General features: G+C 46.6%; 1 protein-coding gene across 1 annotated transcript in view; it reads right to left on the minus strand.

The window, feature by feature from the left end:
• micall1a (MICAL-like 1a) overlaps window positions 1–11947 on the minus strand; it is a 108437-nt gene extending 96490 nt beyond the window's left edge. Inside the window, exon 1 of the mRNA XM_073033538.1 lies at window positions 11755–11947. Coding sequence (XP_072889639.1) covers window positions 11755–11894 — 140 coding nt within the window. The 5' untranslated portion in view covers window positions 11895–11947. The remainder of the gene's footprint in view (window positions 1–11754) is intronic.
• Window positions 11948–16850: the final 4903 nt, after the last annotated feature.

Below are 16850 nucleotides of genomic sequence, written 5' to 3' on the forward strand. Positions count from 1 at the left end.
GTACGCCTGCAACATGATCCGCCAATGCTTTTCACATTACCCCGTCAATCTTCAGGGAGCTATGGACGTGCACCTCAAGGTCTCTCCGTACGCCAAGACTTCCTGATATTTACTCCATGCTTTACTCGAATTCGACCTCACAAAATGCATTAGCTCACCCTTGTCTGAGTTAAGCTCTAACTGCCACCATTCCAACCAACTTCCCAGCTGATCTACGTCCCACTATGCTCCTTCACTATCCATAGCTGCACCATTCATCTCTTCTTCTTCTGCCTGTAACACCGCTGGCGCTTAGGGCAGCAATGAACATCCTCCATCTCTGGCGGCATTCACAGCTTCTGTCACCGTGTAAGTAGCTTCCTCTCGGTTTACTGTCAGCCATGCAAGTCTTGGGTGGAGACTCAGGAATACTGCTGCTCAAAGATGTAGAAGGGTTCTTCATTGCTGTTTCCAAAACAGTTTCTGTTTTACCGGTCAAGTTTGTTGGCCCTGAGCTGAACCCCTGAACCTGGAGGATCAGTGGGCCACTCTGAGTCTATCCTCTGTCCTTTGACCTGTTTAACATAGGTGACCCTACCAAGAGCCAAAACATAAAGCCCTGACTCTAGCCAACATAGCTCTCTGGGTCATTGAGCAATGTAAGCCTCCAAACCTAATGACAAGGTTGTGGTCCTCTTGGAGGATCTCATCTACACAATTACTATTCAGATCCGCATTCTCACCCAAGTCATTTATATACGCTGCAAACAACTATGGTATAACATTTGAAAAACATCACTCGCACATTTTTCTTTATCTGCGGGGTTTTATTTAGCATCTTAAACAGCAGAAAAAGTTCCACACATCTTGAAAGTAATGAGATAAAAATTGGAACCAATCCAGAGGAGAAAATAAGGTGACAACAAGCTTAAATCAAAAAGGGATCAGCAAAAGGAGGGTTTTAAGGATGGAAGAGCTGCTTAGGGAGGCAGGTACAGATTTCCAAGCACCACCAGCAGGAGATATTGCTGTACAGAAGAGCAATTAAAGTCAGGAGTCCACTTGGAAAAAGGGATGGGAATTCTGGAATAAATTTATCGCTTTACCAGGAGCCAAATCAGGTCAGTGAGCAGCAAGAAGGCACTCAGCATTCAACACCATCACCCCCTCAGTACTAACAAGCTTCAAAACTTGGGCCTCTGCGCCTCCCTCTACAATTGGATCCTGACTTCACTGAGAGAAACAGTCAGTGTGAATCAGAAATAACGCCTCCTCCTCACTGACAATCAACACGGGCACACCTCAAAGATGTGTGCTTAAACCTCTGCTCTCTCTCTAAACCCATGACTGTGCAGCTCGGCACAGCTCAAACACCATCTATAAATTTGCCAGTGACACAACCATTGTTGGCAGAAGTTCAGCTGGTGACGAAGAGGCGTACAGGAGTGAGACAGATCAGCTGGTTGAGTGACGTCACAACAACCACCTTGCACTGAACAACAATAAGACCAAGGAATTGACTGTGGACTTCAGGAAGGGTAGGTCAAAGGAAGACACACCAATCATACTCAAGGGGTCAGCAGTGAAAGAGGTGAATAGTTTCAAGTTCCTGGGTGTCAACAACTCTGAAGATCTATCCTGGGCTCAAAATACTGAAAAAAAATCTGAAGAAGGCATGATAGCAGCTATATTTCAATAGGAGTTTGAGGAGATTTGGTATGTCCCAGACACTCACAAAGTTCTACAGATGTACCGTGGAGAGTATTCTAATTGGCTGCATCACCATCTGGTGTGGAGGGGCCACTGCACAGGAATGGAAAAATCTGCAGAAAGTTGCAAGCTCAGCCAGCTCCGTCGTGGCCAATTGCGTCCCCAGTATTGTAGACATCTTCAAAAGACAATGCCTCAAAAGGTGGCATCCATCTTTAAGGTCCCACCCCCCAACCCTTTCATCATCCAGGACTCTCCTCATTACCACAATCAGAACCTGAAAACACACATTCAACATTTTCAGAATAGCTTCTTCCCCTCCGCCATCAAATTTTGAATGAACAATGAACCAATCCATGAACATTACCTGCTGAGCTCCTCCAGCAGTTTATGGGTGTTGCATGAACATTACCTCACTATTTTTGCACTACTTTTAAAATTTATTTTTAATATATTTCTTATTGAATTTTATCTAATGCACTGTACTGCTGCCACCAGACAACAAATTCTAATACAGTCAGCCCTCCTTATCCATGGGGGATTGGTTCCAGGAACTCCCCCCCCCCCCCCCACCCCCACGGATACCAAAATTTACGGATGCTCAAGTCCCTTATTTAACATGTATAATGCGGTGGTCTTTAGGACCCAGCGGAACCCCGGACTTTATTTAATGCGTCTCCGTGTGGTGGACATTAGGACCTGGCGGTGCAGCTCTGAATCCGCGGTGTTTCTGTTCACGAAAATAATCACAATCGCGATAGAAAATAAGGTGGAAGTAATAAAGCAATCAGAAAGAGGTGAAACGCCATCGGTCATTGGAAAAGCATTAGGCTACAGTCAGTCAACGATTGGAACAATTTTAATGGAGCATATGAAAGGCCCTGCCCCGATGAAAGCTACAATTATTACTAAGCAACGCAGTGGTTAAATTATTGAAATACGTATGCTTCTTAAGTGTTTTATATGCATAGAAAGGTAAACTATGTCCTATATACTAAGAAAAACGTTTGACTGACTGACACTAAATAATATCTGATGTACCTGTTCCGACTTCAAATCCAACTTAAAGACGGACTCAGGAACGGAACCCATTCATAACCCGGGGACTGGCTGTACTTTTAAGTCATTTCTAGATTCCTTATAATATCTAATACAATGTAAATGCTATGTAAATAGTTGTTATACTGTATTGTTTAGGGAATAATGACAAGAAAAAAGTCTGTACATGCTCAAGCAACGAGTGCTGGAGAGAGAACTTCCGGGTTTTCCCGATCCGCGGTTGGTTGAATCCGCGTGTACAATGTCCTGTGTATGTTACTCAAGATAGCTTCTTTGGTTTGTTAAGAGTAGGAATGCTTCTTTGTCTGATAAGTGTTTCTCTCGCAGTTGTTTAGCTTTAGACTTGCTGATATGGGGATTGTATTCATTTGTTAACCAATGGGGAATGTTATTTTGTCTTGTGAGGCTGGGAGCTTGGGGGGTTTTCGCGGGTTTTCAGGGGAGTCAGGAAGAAGACGCCAAGGAAGGTGGACGTGCGCTGCACTGCTTGGTTGACCACCGGGGGTGGTCCCAGGTGCGAAGACGTGGAGGTCGGAGGCAAGCGACGAGGGGTCGAATGGTTCGATGGTTGAGCTCCAACGATGTGCACTAAACTGACTGAACTTTGATAAGTTGGCGCCTTTTACTTTTTCTTTTCTTTCATATATACTGCATTGCATAGTACTCTTTTAGTTTTAGTAAAATCTTTAGAGTGTATTTCATAACGGTATCTGGTGTGAGTTTGATACTGTGTGTGCGCGCGAGGCATAAACTTGATTCTCACAGCACCTGCGTGTACGGGAGGTGGGGTGGTGTGTGATTGGATCTTCCTTTTCCCCTAGACATATACCAGCCTGTTGCGTGAGTGTTACACGCGGATAAGAAGGGCCGACTGTACATACGTTGGTGACATTAAACCTGATTTGGATTCTGTGTGAATTGCATTTGGGCCAAGGGGACATCGTGCACAGCTGTTACTTTGTGGTAGATAGACAATGGGAAGCTGGTAAGAGGCACTTTTGGAAATGTCGAATGAAAAAATGCAAAGATAAGGTTTTCAGCATCTGATCAGTCTGAGGTAGGTATGAGTCAGATACAATTACAGAGAAGGAAGTCTGCATTCTTAATGACAGTGCATACATGCAGACAGACACTCATTTTGTGATCAAATGTTACACCAGCATTGTGAACAGTCTGGCTCAGTTTTCTGGAAAAAAAACAAGGAAAGCACTGGAACAATTGCGGAGGATTTTTGCCAGGAATCAAAGACATTAATTAGCTGGTGCCTTGCAGCTTGGTATGGTAACAGTTCTGCCCGTGACTGCAAGGAATTGCCGAGAGGTGTACGCACAGCTCAGCACATCACGGAAACCAGCCTCCCCTCAACGGACTCTGGCTACACTTGTGGCTGCCCCAGTAAAGCAGATAACAATCAAAAATTACTCCCACCTGGACCTTCCCTCCTGCTCCCCCTCCCACTGGACTGAAAAAACGGAAGAACCAAATACGTCCCGCCAGGCTCAAGGACAGCTTCTATCCTGCTGTTATAAGATTAAATGGACGCTTGAGTGCACTATCAATTTTGATGTGGCCTTGCACCTTATTGTCTACCTGCACTGCACTCCCTCAGCAACTGTACGGTTATTCCATACTCTGCTGTTGTGTTTTAACAGTTGGAATGTACAGATGGCATGCAAGACAAGTTTTCATTGTACCTTGATACATGCATTAATAAGCCAACTGACTAACTTAACTTTGATTTTCCCGATAACGAGCTGGAGGAATATGACGTGCATCTAAAACTGGACGATGTATCAGGGGGCAGTGGTCATCAACATACATGTGGAAGTCAAAGTGGTTTCCAATGATATTCCCAAGGGGCAGTATAAAATTAAGGGAGTCAAGGATCAGCCCTGGGAAGACAATAGCAGCAAAGTTAAGAGAATACGAAGGGAAGTCCATTGCAAGCAGTTTGCTGGATAGTTAATAATGAAACCAGACAGGTGTAGTTACCCCAGCAGAACTATTATGAGAAGGTGATAAAGTTGACAATGTTTCACTCAATGACCAAAGAGCTGATTGTGGACTTTAGAAAGGGTAGGATGAGGGAACACAAACCAATCCTCATAGAGGGTTCAGAAGTGGAGAGAGTGAGCAGTTTCAAATTCCTGGGTGTCAATATCTCTGAGGACCTAATCTGGTCCCAACATATCGATGCAGATATATTTCATTAGGAGTTTGAGGAGATTTGGTTTGTCACCTAAAACACTTGGAAAATGTCTACAGATGTACCACGGACAGCATTCTAACAAGCTGCATCACCAAAGGTATTGGGGGGGGGGGGGGTGGCTACCGCACAGAATTGAAGTAAGCTGCAGAGATGTAAAATTATTCAGCTCAATCACAGGCATCTTCAACGAGCAGTGCCTTAGGAAGGTGTCATCCATCACTAAAAACTCCCAACATCCAGGACATGTCCTGATGAAGGGTCTCGGCCCGAAACGTCGACAGTGCTTCTCCCTATAGATGCTGCTTGGCCTGCTGTGTTCCACCAGCATTTTGTGTGTGTTGCTTGAATTTCCAGCATCTGCAGATTTCCTCGTACATGTTCTCTTCTCATTGTTGCTATCAGGCAGGAGGTACAGAAGCCTGAAGGCACACACTCAGTGATTCAGGAACAGCTTCTTCCTCTCTCCCATCCAATTTCTGAATGGACATTGAACCCATGAACACTACCTCACTACTTCTTTTAAAATTTATGTTTTGTACTATTTAGTTAGTTGAACTATTTAACATACATACATATACTACTGTAATGTTTTTTCCATATTTATCATTTATTGCATTGTACTGCTATTAAGTTAACAAATTTCATGACATATGCCGGTGATATTAAACCTGATTCTGATAAAGTTAATAATGTTAAGGGCTGGAGACAATTTGAGAAAAATGGAGGAATGGTTTCTTCGGTCAGAATCCAATGAAATGTTAGATGGTTTCAAAGAAATATTTCACAGATATCTGAAGAAGGTGGGGAGGGGGCAAAATGTGATAATCAGAGGAGAAAGAGATGAAAGATTTAAACTTCACAGTGGATACTACAGTCAAGCAGCCAACAGTGGTAGGGACTGCAGGACATGTATGAAAATTCAGTGTTGAAGAATCTAGCATTGCTGGGGAGTCTGAAGATTATTATAGAGAAAGGGATAGAAAAGGATGTGAGAATGCATATGTTATTTGTTGGTAGATCAGAAATCACCAAATTAAAGACTGATGGACAAGACTCGGTAGACATTGTGACACAGATAGATTTTCATGTGAGCTGAATTTTAGAGCCTCCAAGAGGACCTCAAACTTGTTGTAGGGTTTGGAGGCTTCCGTTCCTCAATGACTCAGCAAGCCAAGTTAGCTGGAATCAGGGCTTTATGCTTTGACTTTCAGTAGTGTCACCCATGCCAAACTGGTCAAAAGGACAATTGTTACAGAAATGGCAATGGCAAATCCTTCTACATCTGAGTACGATGGTATTCCTGAGTCTCTACCTGGCACTTGTATGACTGACAGTAGTGAAAACTCGAGTGGAAGTTACTGACATAATGAGAGAAGCCCTGAACACTGCCAGAGATGGAGGACTTTCACTGCTGCCCTAAACACCAGTGGCATAACAGGCAGAAAGTGGTGGAATTCTGGCCGAGAAAGCAATGTTTGAAATTAACAAAAGCATGGATGTGGATTTCAGAAGGAGATATGTAAAAGATGTAAACCTTTAGTTTAACACTGCTCATGCCATGTTCTTTCTTCAGCATGTCCCATGAATGTTTTCCTCTTCTTGCCTGTTAATGCACTTAATCCCAATTCTGTCTGAAACAGACAAACTTCAATTTCCATAACTGTGTCCGGTAAAACTGCACTAATGTAATTCCCTTCCGCTTGGGTTTTATACAAAATCAAACAATTCTGAATGCTCCATCATTTCCAAAGCCTCCTTTCCTCAACCCCTCCCACAGCATTTGGCAAACCCAAGCAGCCTTTATAAATTATATCACAGGCAGTCCCTTGTTCATCTAAGCTTTCTTAGTCCTCTGAAGAGACAAAGTGCTCCTCTTTGCAGGTTACCCCTCGTCTAGACTCAGCACATTGGAATCTGGTCTAACCTGGATCAAATTAATGGTACTGCTCCCTTCCCTTCAGCTACAACGTGCAAACCTTAATAACCAACACTAGGCGTCAGCTACTCACTGCCTCATTAACTTGATCTTCTCCGTAACTACAAAATACCACCCATACCAGACAGAAATCTGAAGTTGAAGCAAGGAAGTTCTGGAAACAACTAAATCAGTGTCTGAGGAAAGAAAGAGTTAAGGATCTGGGTTGATAACTTTTCAACCAGCCCTGGTGAAACATCAAGGTAAATGTGTAACCTTCGGATATAACCTGATCTGCAGAATATATTTAACAGTTTTACTTCTAACTTTAGACACAAGAGGTACTGCAGACGCTGGAGATCTAGAGCAATGCACACAATGTGCTGGAGGAGCTCAGCAGGTCAGGCAGCATCTATGGAAGGGAATAAAAACAGTCAATGTTTCGGGCCGAGACCCTTCATCAAGGTTCTGCACAGTGACAGCCTCCCATCCCACAAAGGAAAATTTTTATCAATGCACTGTAGAAAGCATCCAACCCAGATGCATCCTATGACAACGGATCTGCCAACAACTACGAGAAACTGTAGAGTTGCAGTCAGAGCTCAGAACATCACAGAAAACAGCCTCCCATCCATGGACTTTGTCTAAACTTCTCGCTGCCTCAGCAAAGCAACTATCATCTCAAATACCCCACCCGCCCTGGATATACTCTCATCTCTCCCCTCTGATAGGGCAAAAGATACAATCAGGAGTCATGCTCCACCAGGCTCAAGGACAGCTTCTACCCTGCAGCTATCAGACTATTGGACAGTTCTCTAGTAAAAGAGGATTATGCCCTTGACCTCAATCTATCTGGTTATGACCTTGCACTTTTTGTCTACTAGAGGGCACTTTTCTCTGCAACTGTAACACTATATTCTGCATTCTGTTATTGTTTTACCTCATACTACGTCAATGCACTGTGTAATGATTTGACACATTTTCAATGAACCTTGACACTTGTGCCAACAATAAACCATCATCACATTTTGCTAGAAGGGATGTGGAGAAGCAAAACAGGCTTAATAGCCCACTGCAGGTGGACTGAGGTGTCATGTTCATACAGAACTGTGTAAAAGTTTTAGGCACGTATATACAGCTAAGACTTTTACACAGTGCTGTAGTAATTTCATATGTTGCACTGTACTGCTGATGCAAAAACAAGTAAGTTTCATGATATATGTGAGTGATGATAAACCTGATTCTGATGTGGGTCTCTATTGTGGACTGAGAGTGGGAAGGGGACAGGGAGAGGGAAATCATGGTTGGGAAAAGGGAAAGGGAGAGGGGAGGGATTGGGAAGCACCAGGGGGACACACTATAATGATCAATAAAACCAATTGTGCCTGGTGTCTCAAAGTCAAGTATGCATGCACCCGCACCACCCCCTCACCCCAGCACTCCTCTGACCCACACCCCTCCCGCGGTGTCATTCCCAACATCCTTTGCTCCCGCCTGATTTACAAACTCGCCCTCCACTCCACAAATACAGGACTGAGCAAAAGTTTTGGACATCCTAACAATACACATGTGCCCAAGACTTCTACTGTCACATAAAGTGTCAGGAAATACTGGGAAAGGAGTCAGCAAGGCTTGAAGAAGCACGGATTTCACGAAGAGAGATCTCAAATACAAAGGTAAGGAAGTTATGCAGAAACTTTATTTGGCTGATTCAGCAACAAATGTAAATAGATAAACTTTAGAAATGATTAGAGGGTCCTTGAGAGATTTACCAGACAGGTTCCAGGGATGAGGAATTGGCGCTACAAGTTCAGGCTAGAGAAGCTGGGGTTGTTCTCCATGTAGTGACGAAGGTTGAAGGGAGATTTGATAGAGGCGAGCAAGATTATACCTGGTTTAGGTACGGCAGGTAAAGAGAAGCTGCTCCGATGTGGAACAGTGGAGACAACTGTAAGTGCAGGGCACAAAAATAGAGGCATGTGAGAAAGAACCACCTCAGTGCAAGTGAGAATGACCCAGGCGGTGCAAGTGAAATACAGAGCCTCACAGGCAGGCAGACAGACTACATTCACCCTTTTCAATGGCCGGACTTGGAAACGGTTACCTTTTTATTCCCAGATCAAAGTGTCAATGAAACAACAGTCATACTAATGTCAGAGACAGAATGGCTCTCTTCCTTTGAAATCCCTAACGTCACATTCAGTCCCATGTTCAGAATTGTGTAATAAATCAAGGCTGTAAACAGATCTAAAAATATACAGCACTGTGCAAGAATCGTAGGCACATATATATAGCTAAAGTGGTGACTTTCACACAGTACTGTAGTAATTTTATGTACAGCTGCCACAGAAAAAAACAAACAAATTTCAAGACATCTGTGAGCGATGATAAACCTGATTCTGATACAGGTCTCTATTGTGGACTGAGAGTGGGAAAGGGGCAGGGGGAAGGGAAATCACGGTTGAGAAAAGGGGAATGGAGAGGGGAGGGAGCGGGAAGCACCAGAGAGACACACTGTAATGATCAATAAACCAATTGTTAGGGATCAAATTGCCTCGCCGGCTGTCTCAGGGCTCGGTGTGCCTGTAGCCACTCCAGCACCTCCGACACTGGCCCTCCTTCTCTGCCCACATTCCTGCTTTGGCACTCCGCCCTCACCATTCCCAACATCCTTTATTTACAAACTCGCTCCCTGTTCCAAGTTAACAAACACAGTACTGTGCAAGAGTCTCAGGCACCCCAGCTGTAGATATGTGCCTAACTAAGACTTTTGCACAGAACTGCATGCAATTTTCCAGGTTTGGGAATATGGGGGGTGCTAGAATGTTTCTTTGAAATAACCTTACTTTTTATCTCTAACCTTCATAACTTCCTGACAATCCGACCACCCAAGAGCAGTGACCCCGGAAGAGTACTCATCTCTTTCAAATCTTGACAAATGAGCTTCCAGTAGAAGTGGTAGAGGCAGGTTCGGTTTCGTCATTTAAAGTAAAATTGGATAGGTATTTGGACAGGAAAGGAATGGAGGGTTATGGGCTGAGTGCGGGCCTGTGGGACTAGGTGAGAGTAAGCGTTCCGCACGGACTAGAAGAGCTGAGATGGCCTGTTTCCGTGCTGTAATTGTTATATGGTTAAACGGACCAGGCACCTTCTCCTCAGCACTGCAAGAGCAACTGAGAAACTCTCTGAGGGCAGCCAGATCAGGGTGAGCCAGCAGGAGCCGACAAAATCGACCCAGAGTTGCTGTAGAGCCTCAAACCACACAGATGTAAATAACTCGTAAACCTGTTACCCAACATCCACACCGACACCATCACAAACACTCGGGCTCAATTCCAAGATAGCTGTCATTGACAACCAGGGTAGTGAGGTAGTTATTGTACCTTCACCTTGTTCTCAGTGACACAGAAGCCCCTGGGGTGACACTGCTAACCTGACTGAACCCGACCAAGCAGCTGCAAATACCCTCACAAAAGGTATTTTCACAGAAGGCACAATTGTCCCAAACTGGCCCTGGTCCTGATCACTCAGGGACTAGATTGTAGAAACACTGGAAGTATTGTGCACGGAATTCACATGTGTCTGTACCCTACTGCAGCATACAGTCAGGTTGCCGAAGTTCCCCCTACATCACCTTCTGTGTGAACACCCTATAATTAATTTTACAGTCAGCTACACAACAGTCACAAGCATGAGAAAATCTGCAGATGCTGGAAATCCAAAGCACCACACATACAAAATGCTGGAGGAACTCAGCAGGCCAGGCAGCAACCATGGAAAGGAGTAAACAGCCAACGTTTTGGGCCGAGATTCTTCTTCATGGGTCCTGATGAAGGGTCGCAGCCCGGAACTTCAACTGTTTGTTTTTATTTAGAGATAGAGATAGAGATAGAGAGAGATAGAGAGATAGAGAGAGAGAGAGTGTGTGCGTGCGTGTGTGAGTGTGGCTATAGAACAGTTCCCTGAGAACATTGGTGATCAAATCAGCCATCTGAATACTATCACAGAGATCAGCCCTGGAACTGGCCCTCTTAAACTAACTTCTCTCCTGCACACTTAAATCTGCTAAAGGCCTGGCCTTAGGTTACCAAGGTAACAAATTATAGGATGTTGAAAAATACCCTGGAATTTTACTTCAACTAACACTCTCCAGCCGATTGTTTTAGATGAATAACCAGAAACAAGGGTCATATCACATCCAGTCTGTGTTGGCTAGCCACCCGGCTCCAACATCAGAATAACTTGGCAACAGTGCCAATACTCCCAGAACATCAGATTCCAGGTAAGAGTGAATCTTGCACGGAAAATGGCAGCGACACCAACAGCACGGTGTTGACATGCTCATCTGACTCTGAAGTCTCCACAGCAATAACCATCCCAGGAGTTCTACACTGCATCGCAGGGAGAACATTCCGCCAACTGACGCTCTCAGCAAAACACCGTAAAAACCTGCGCCCCTGTCCGAAATTCTACAGCCACAATAACACAACGAAAACAAATTAATGGCAACACCGATCAACCCAGGGTTTAGTTAACAGTAAGGAAAACACGGGTCAGACGGGTGCAGAAGCTGTGGTCGCCCACTCTACTGGAACCTTCCAAACTACGACTGTGGCCAGCTGAATCAGTTCATTTTGCCCAGACAGAACTCCAGCCAAGAGACCTCGCCTGCGGCAGAGACACTGGCAATGAATGACTTCTTCCACCGTCACAGAACCAGCCGCTTAGCCTGACCACCCCCCGGCTGAAAGAAAACAGCGCCGGTCGGGATGACTTCCTTGCCGCTGACCCCTCGTTGTCCGCCTGATCCCCCCAGCCTCCCGCTGGCCCCTCATCACCCGAAAGACCCCAGGCTCCCTGTATCCCCACCTCGGACACTCACATGAGGTCGGGCCGGTGCCGGTGGATGATGGCACAGAAGGCGAGGCCGTCCCTGAAGCTCGAGGTCATGTTCTTCACTTCCACGCCGGGGTAGCCGTCGACCTGTCGCCGGGCCCATTCCTGTAGCGCACGGGTCGCCATGGGAGCGGCTCCGGAGCCTCTCGGCAGCGCCTGGCACCACTTCCGGTTCCCCCGCTGTATCACGTGGTACTGCAGCAGCGCCGCCCCCCGGCATTCCGCGGTACTGGAGCACCATCGCCCTCGGGAATCCGCGAGGCTGCAGCAGCAGCGCCGCCCCCCGGCATTCCGCGGTACTGGAGCACCATCGCCCTCGGGAATCCGCGAGTCTGCAGCAGCAGCGCCGCCCCCCGGCATTCCGCGGTACTGGAGCACCATCGCCCTCGGGAATCCGCGAGTCTGCAGCAGCAGCGCCGCCCCCCGGCATTCCGCGGTACTGGAGCACCATCGCCCTCGGGAATCCGCGAGTCTGCAGCAGCAGCGCCGCCCCCCGGCATTCCGCGGTACTGGAGAGCCATCGCCCTCGGGAATCCGCGATTCTGCAGCAGCAGCGTCACCCCTCGGTAACCCGCGGTACTGCAGCACCACAGACCTCCTGACATCTCCTGTACTACAGCGCCAGCGCCGCCTCAGGTATCCTGTGGTACTACAGCACCGGTGCCGCCCCTGGCATCACGTGGTACGGCTGGTGAAGTGGGAATATGACACGGGTTTGAGAACAAATATGTGGCTGTAATAGGGATATGCCGTGATTTTAATTCCCCCCCCCCCAGAATGGCTGGGATTGAGCGCAATCTACACGGAGCCCGCCGCAGGAAAGCAGCATCCACCACCCAGGACAAGCTCTCTTCTCGCTGCTGCCATCGGGAGGAAGGTACAGGAACCTAAAGTCCCACACCACCTGGTTCAGGAACAGTTATTTACCCCTCAGAATCAGAATCAGGTTTATTATCACCGGCATGTGACGTGAAATTTGTTAACTTAGCAGCAGCAGTTCAATGCAATACATAATCTAGCAGAGAGAGAAAAAATAATAAATAAAATAAAGCATAATAATAAATAAACAAGTAAATCAATTACGTATATTGAATTTATTTAAACGTGCAAAAACATTAATAATGTATGTTAAAAAAGTGCGGTAGTGTTCAAGGGTCCATTTTGGAATCGGAATGCAGAAGGGAAGAAGCTGTTCCTGAATCGTTGAGTGTGTGTCTTCAGGCTTCTGTACCTCCTACCTGATGGTAACAGTGAAAAAAGGTGCCGGGGGTCCTTAATAATGGACGCTGCCTTTCTGAGACACTGCTCCCTGAAGATGTCCTGGGTACTTTGTAGGCTAGTGCCCAAGATGGAGCAGACTAGATTTACAACCCTCTGCAGCTTCTTTCGGTCCTGTGCGGTAGCCCCTCCGTACCAGACAGTGATTCAGCCTGACAAAATGCTTTCCACGGTGCGTCAATAGAAGTTTTTGACCGTATTTGTTAACACGTCAATTCTCTTCAAACTCCTAATGAAGTCTAGCTGCTGTCTTGCCTTCTTTATAACTACATGGATATGCTGGGACCAGGTTAGATCCTCAGAGATCTTGGCCATCAGACTCAAACTAGAGGGGATAACTTTACTCTGCTTCACCCACCGCTCATTGAAATAACCATATAACAATTAGACAGACATACTTTATTGATCCCGAGGGAAATTGGGTTTCGTTACAGCCGCACCAACCAAGAATAGTGTAGAAATACAGCAATATAAAACCATAAATAATAACAATAAGTTAATCATGCCCAGTGGAAATAAGTTCAGGACCAGCCTATTGGCTCAGGGTGTCTGACACTCTGAGGGAGGAGTTGTAAAGTTTGATGGCCACAGGCAGGAATGACTTCCTATGACGCTCAGTGTTGCATCTCGGTGGAATGAGTCTCTGGTTGAATGTACTCCTGTGCCTAACCAGTACATTATGGAGTGGATGGGAGTCATTGTCCAAGATGGCATGCAACTTGGGCAGCATCCTCTTTTCATACACCACCGTCAGAGAGTCCAGTTCCACCCCCACAACATCACTGGCCTTTCGAATGAGTTTGTTGATTCTGTTGGTGTCTGCTACCCTCAGCCTGCTGCCCCAGCACACAACAGCAAACACTGAAACACTGAAATTCCAGCACGGAAACAGGCCATCTCGGCCCTTCTAGCCAGTGCCGAACGCTTACTCTCACCTAGTCCTACTGACCTGCACTCAGCCCATAACCCTCCATTCCTTTCCTGTCCATATACCTATCCAATTTTACTTTAAATGACAATACCAAACCTGCCTCTACCACTTCTACTGGAAGCTCGTTCCACACAGCTACCACTCTCTGAGTAAATAAGTTCCCCTCATGTTACCCCTAAACTTTTGCCCCCTAACTCTCAACTCATGTCCTCTTGTTTGAATCTCCCCTACTCCCAATGGAAAAAGCCTATCCACGCCAACTCTATCTATCCCCCTCATAATTTTAAATACCTCTATCAAGTCCCCCCTCAACCTTCAAAGAATAAAGACCTAACTTGTTCAACCTTTCTCTTAGGTGCTGAAACCCAGGTAACATTCTAGTAAATCTGCTCTGCACTCTCTCTATTTTGTTGACATCTTTCCTATAATTTTCCTAAAATGTTCCCACAATGTGTGCACATCACTGTCAGAGACTCTTCATCTCACGTTCTCGATATTTATTGTTTGTTTGTTTGTTTATTAATTACTGTCATTTCTTTTAGTATTTGCAGTTTGTCGTCCTTTACACATTGGTTGTCCGTCCTGTTAACGTGCCGACTTTCATTGGTCCTATTTTGTTTCTTAGTACTTACTGTGAATGCCCGCAAAAAATGAATCTCGGGGTTTGTATTTGGTGACAGATGTACTTTGATAATAAATTTACTTTGAACTTGAGCTTTGAAGATGTTTAGATGGGGTGCTTGTTCTTAAATGCATCCAGGAAGGTTTCTTTTTAAAACGTTGTGTATACAGAGTCTTACGGGGGCGGGGGGCTTACTGTAGGAAAATGAAGATGGGCAGGTGGCGGAACCTTTTGGGAACCGTGAGCACAGGTCAATCCGCAAGCTTTCGGGTAGTCTGCTTGGATCCACGGTGGGTTCGCAGATCGGTGAGTATCTGCGACCACTTTGAGTTGGCTGTGTGAATGATTCCGCGGGGCGGCGGGGGGGAGTGCTGCTTGACTTTCTAAGTTTAAAATTAATTGGGGTACATGGGTTGTCCGGGGGGTGGGGGGGGGGGGTAGCATCTCTGGTGAAAGGGCTTCCCGTCTCCCTTCCGGGGCAGCCGGCTCACTTTTGGTCCCCAGAGGACACTCAGCTCTCACCTGTGGCTCCAAGGCGACGGCAGCCACAGCCCGGGGTAGACCCAGGTGGGGGCAGCCGGCGGCCTCCTGACCCGGTGAGATGTGGACACGCCTGCCCCAGCATGCGAAGTCAGTGGGCGGATGGGACGGCGGTGCTGTGGAGAGCGAAGGGTCAGCCACGGCGACCGATTGCTCGTCCCACTGGACCCGGGCTTCTGAGGTCGGGAGAGTGGAACTGCCCCACAGGGTGACGGCTTCTTCCCCTTTAAAACGTCACCGCAACATCAAAGCCGGTCTCCGGGACAGCTTCTTCCACCAGACTGAGAAATTCACGCCGATACAAATGTATTTCTATGCTATATTGCCCGTCCTGTTGTACATACTATTTACTGCAAATGACTACAAAAATGGCAGGTTTAGACGGAGACGTAACGTATAGATTTTTACTCCTCGTGTTTGAGAAGGAAGTAAGAGATAAAGAATTCATTCACCGGGACTAAAGAACTCCAGCACAGTTCCGCCATCGGCGGAAACCTCGGACAACCGCCGCCATTTAAAATCAGTAAGGGTTCAGGTTCGGTAAAGAGGCAAATGTGGTGAGATGTGGTAACATTGAACAGAGAAACTCGGGGAAAAGAACAAAATGTTTTATAATTATTACATTAGAAGCAAGAGGGCAGCGAGGGATAAAAGGTGGAATTGGGGATGCGTGCGTTGTTCTGAATGAACACGTGGTGTCAGTATTCGCCAGCGAGAAGGAAACAGGCAGGCTGGAGAGTTTGGGGAGGTGCGTGTCTCAAACAGGGGGTGTTTGAATTTAAATACTCCCAGTCCCGATGCAGGGTCCCGACCCTAAACATCGACTGTTCATTTTCCTCCACAGATGCTGCCCGACCCGCCGAGATCCCCTGGCGTTTTGTGCATTGGTCGCCAGGCCCTGGTGAAATGGCAGGGCAGCGGATTGCGCGGCCACTGGCATTTAGCTTTCAGGAGAGAATCTGCAGATGCGGGAAACCCAAAGCAAGGAACTCAGCGGGTCAGAAAAGGGGGTCTGGGCCCGAAACGCCGACAGTTCACTCTTTTCCACAGATGCTGCCTGGCCCGCTGAGTTCCTCCAGCATTTTGTCTGTGTTGCAGAGGCATTTAACTTGCTTGCCTTTGTATAGGTAGGGTAGGTATTGAGTATAAGATGTGTTGCAGCTGTACAAGACCAGGAATGGAATACTGTATGTATTTCTGGTGACCACACTCTGGAAAGGATGTTGGTGCACTAAAAGAAATTTACTAGATGTTGGGCGGATTTATCAATTGATTGAGATACAGCTCACAATTGCCACGCCACCCGGCAACACCCGATTTAATCCTGGTCTCATGGCGGGACAATTTATAATGACCTACCAACTGGTACGTCTTTGGACTGTGGGAGGAAACCCGCGCGGCCACGCGGAGAACGTGCAAACTCCTCACAGACAGCGGCAGGAGAGATTGGATCGGCAGGGATCGCTTTCACGGGGCTGAGGAGTGACCTTAGACAATTCTGAAGAGCGTAGGGAGAATAGGCGGCCACACTCTTTATCCAACGGCAGGGGGGGGGGGGCGTCTAAACACAAATTAACGGCGTGAGGAGAAACGTTGCTGGGAGATCTGATGGAGATCTCTGCGCTGATTTTTCTCACAGGGAGGGTGGTGGGGACGTGGAACAAGCTTCCAGAGGAGGTTGAAGAGGCAAGTACAATCAACGAGTTTAAAA

Source organism: Hemitrygon akajei, chromosome 31 (assembly GCF_048418815.1).
Source record: "Hemitrygon akajei chromosome 31, sHemAka1.3, whole genome shotgun sequence".
Taxonomy (NCBI): Eukaryota; Metazoa; Chordata; class Chondrichthyes; order Myliobatiformes; family Dasyatidae; genus Hemitrygon; species Hemitrygon akajei.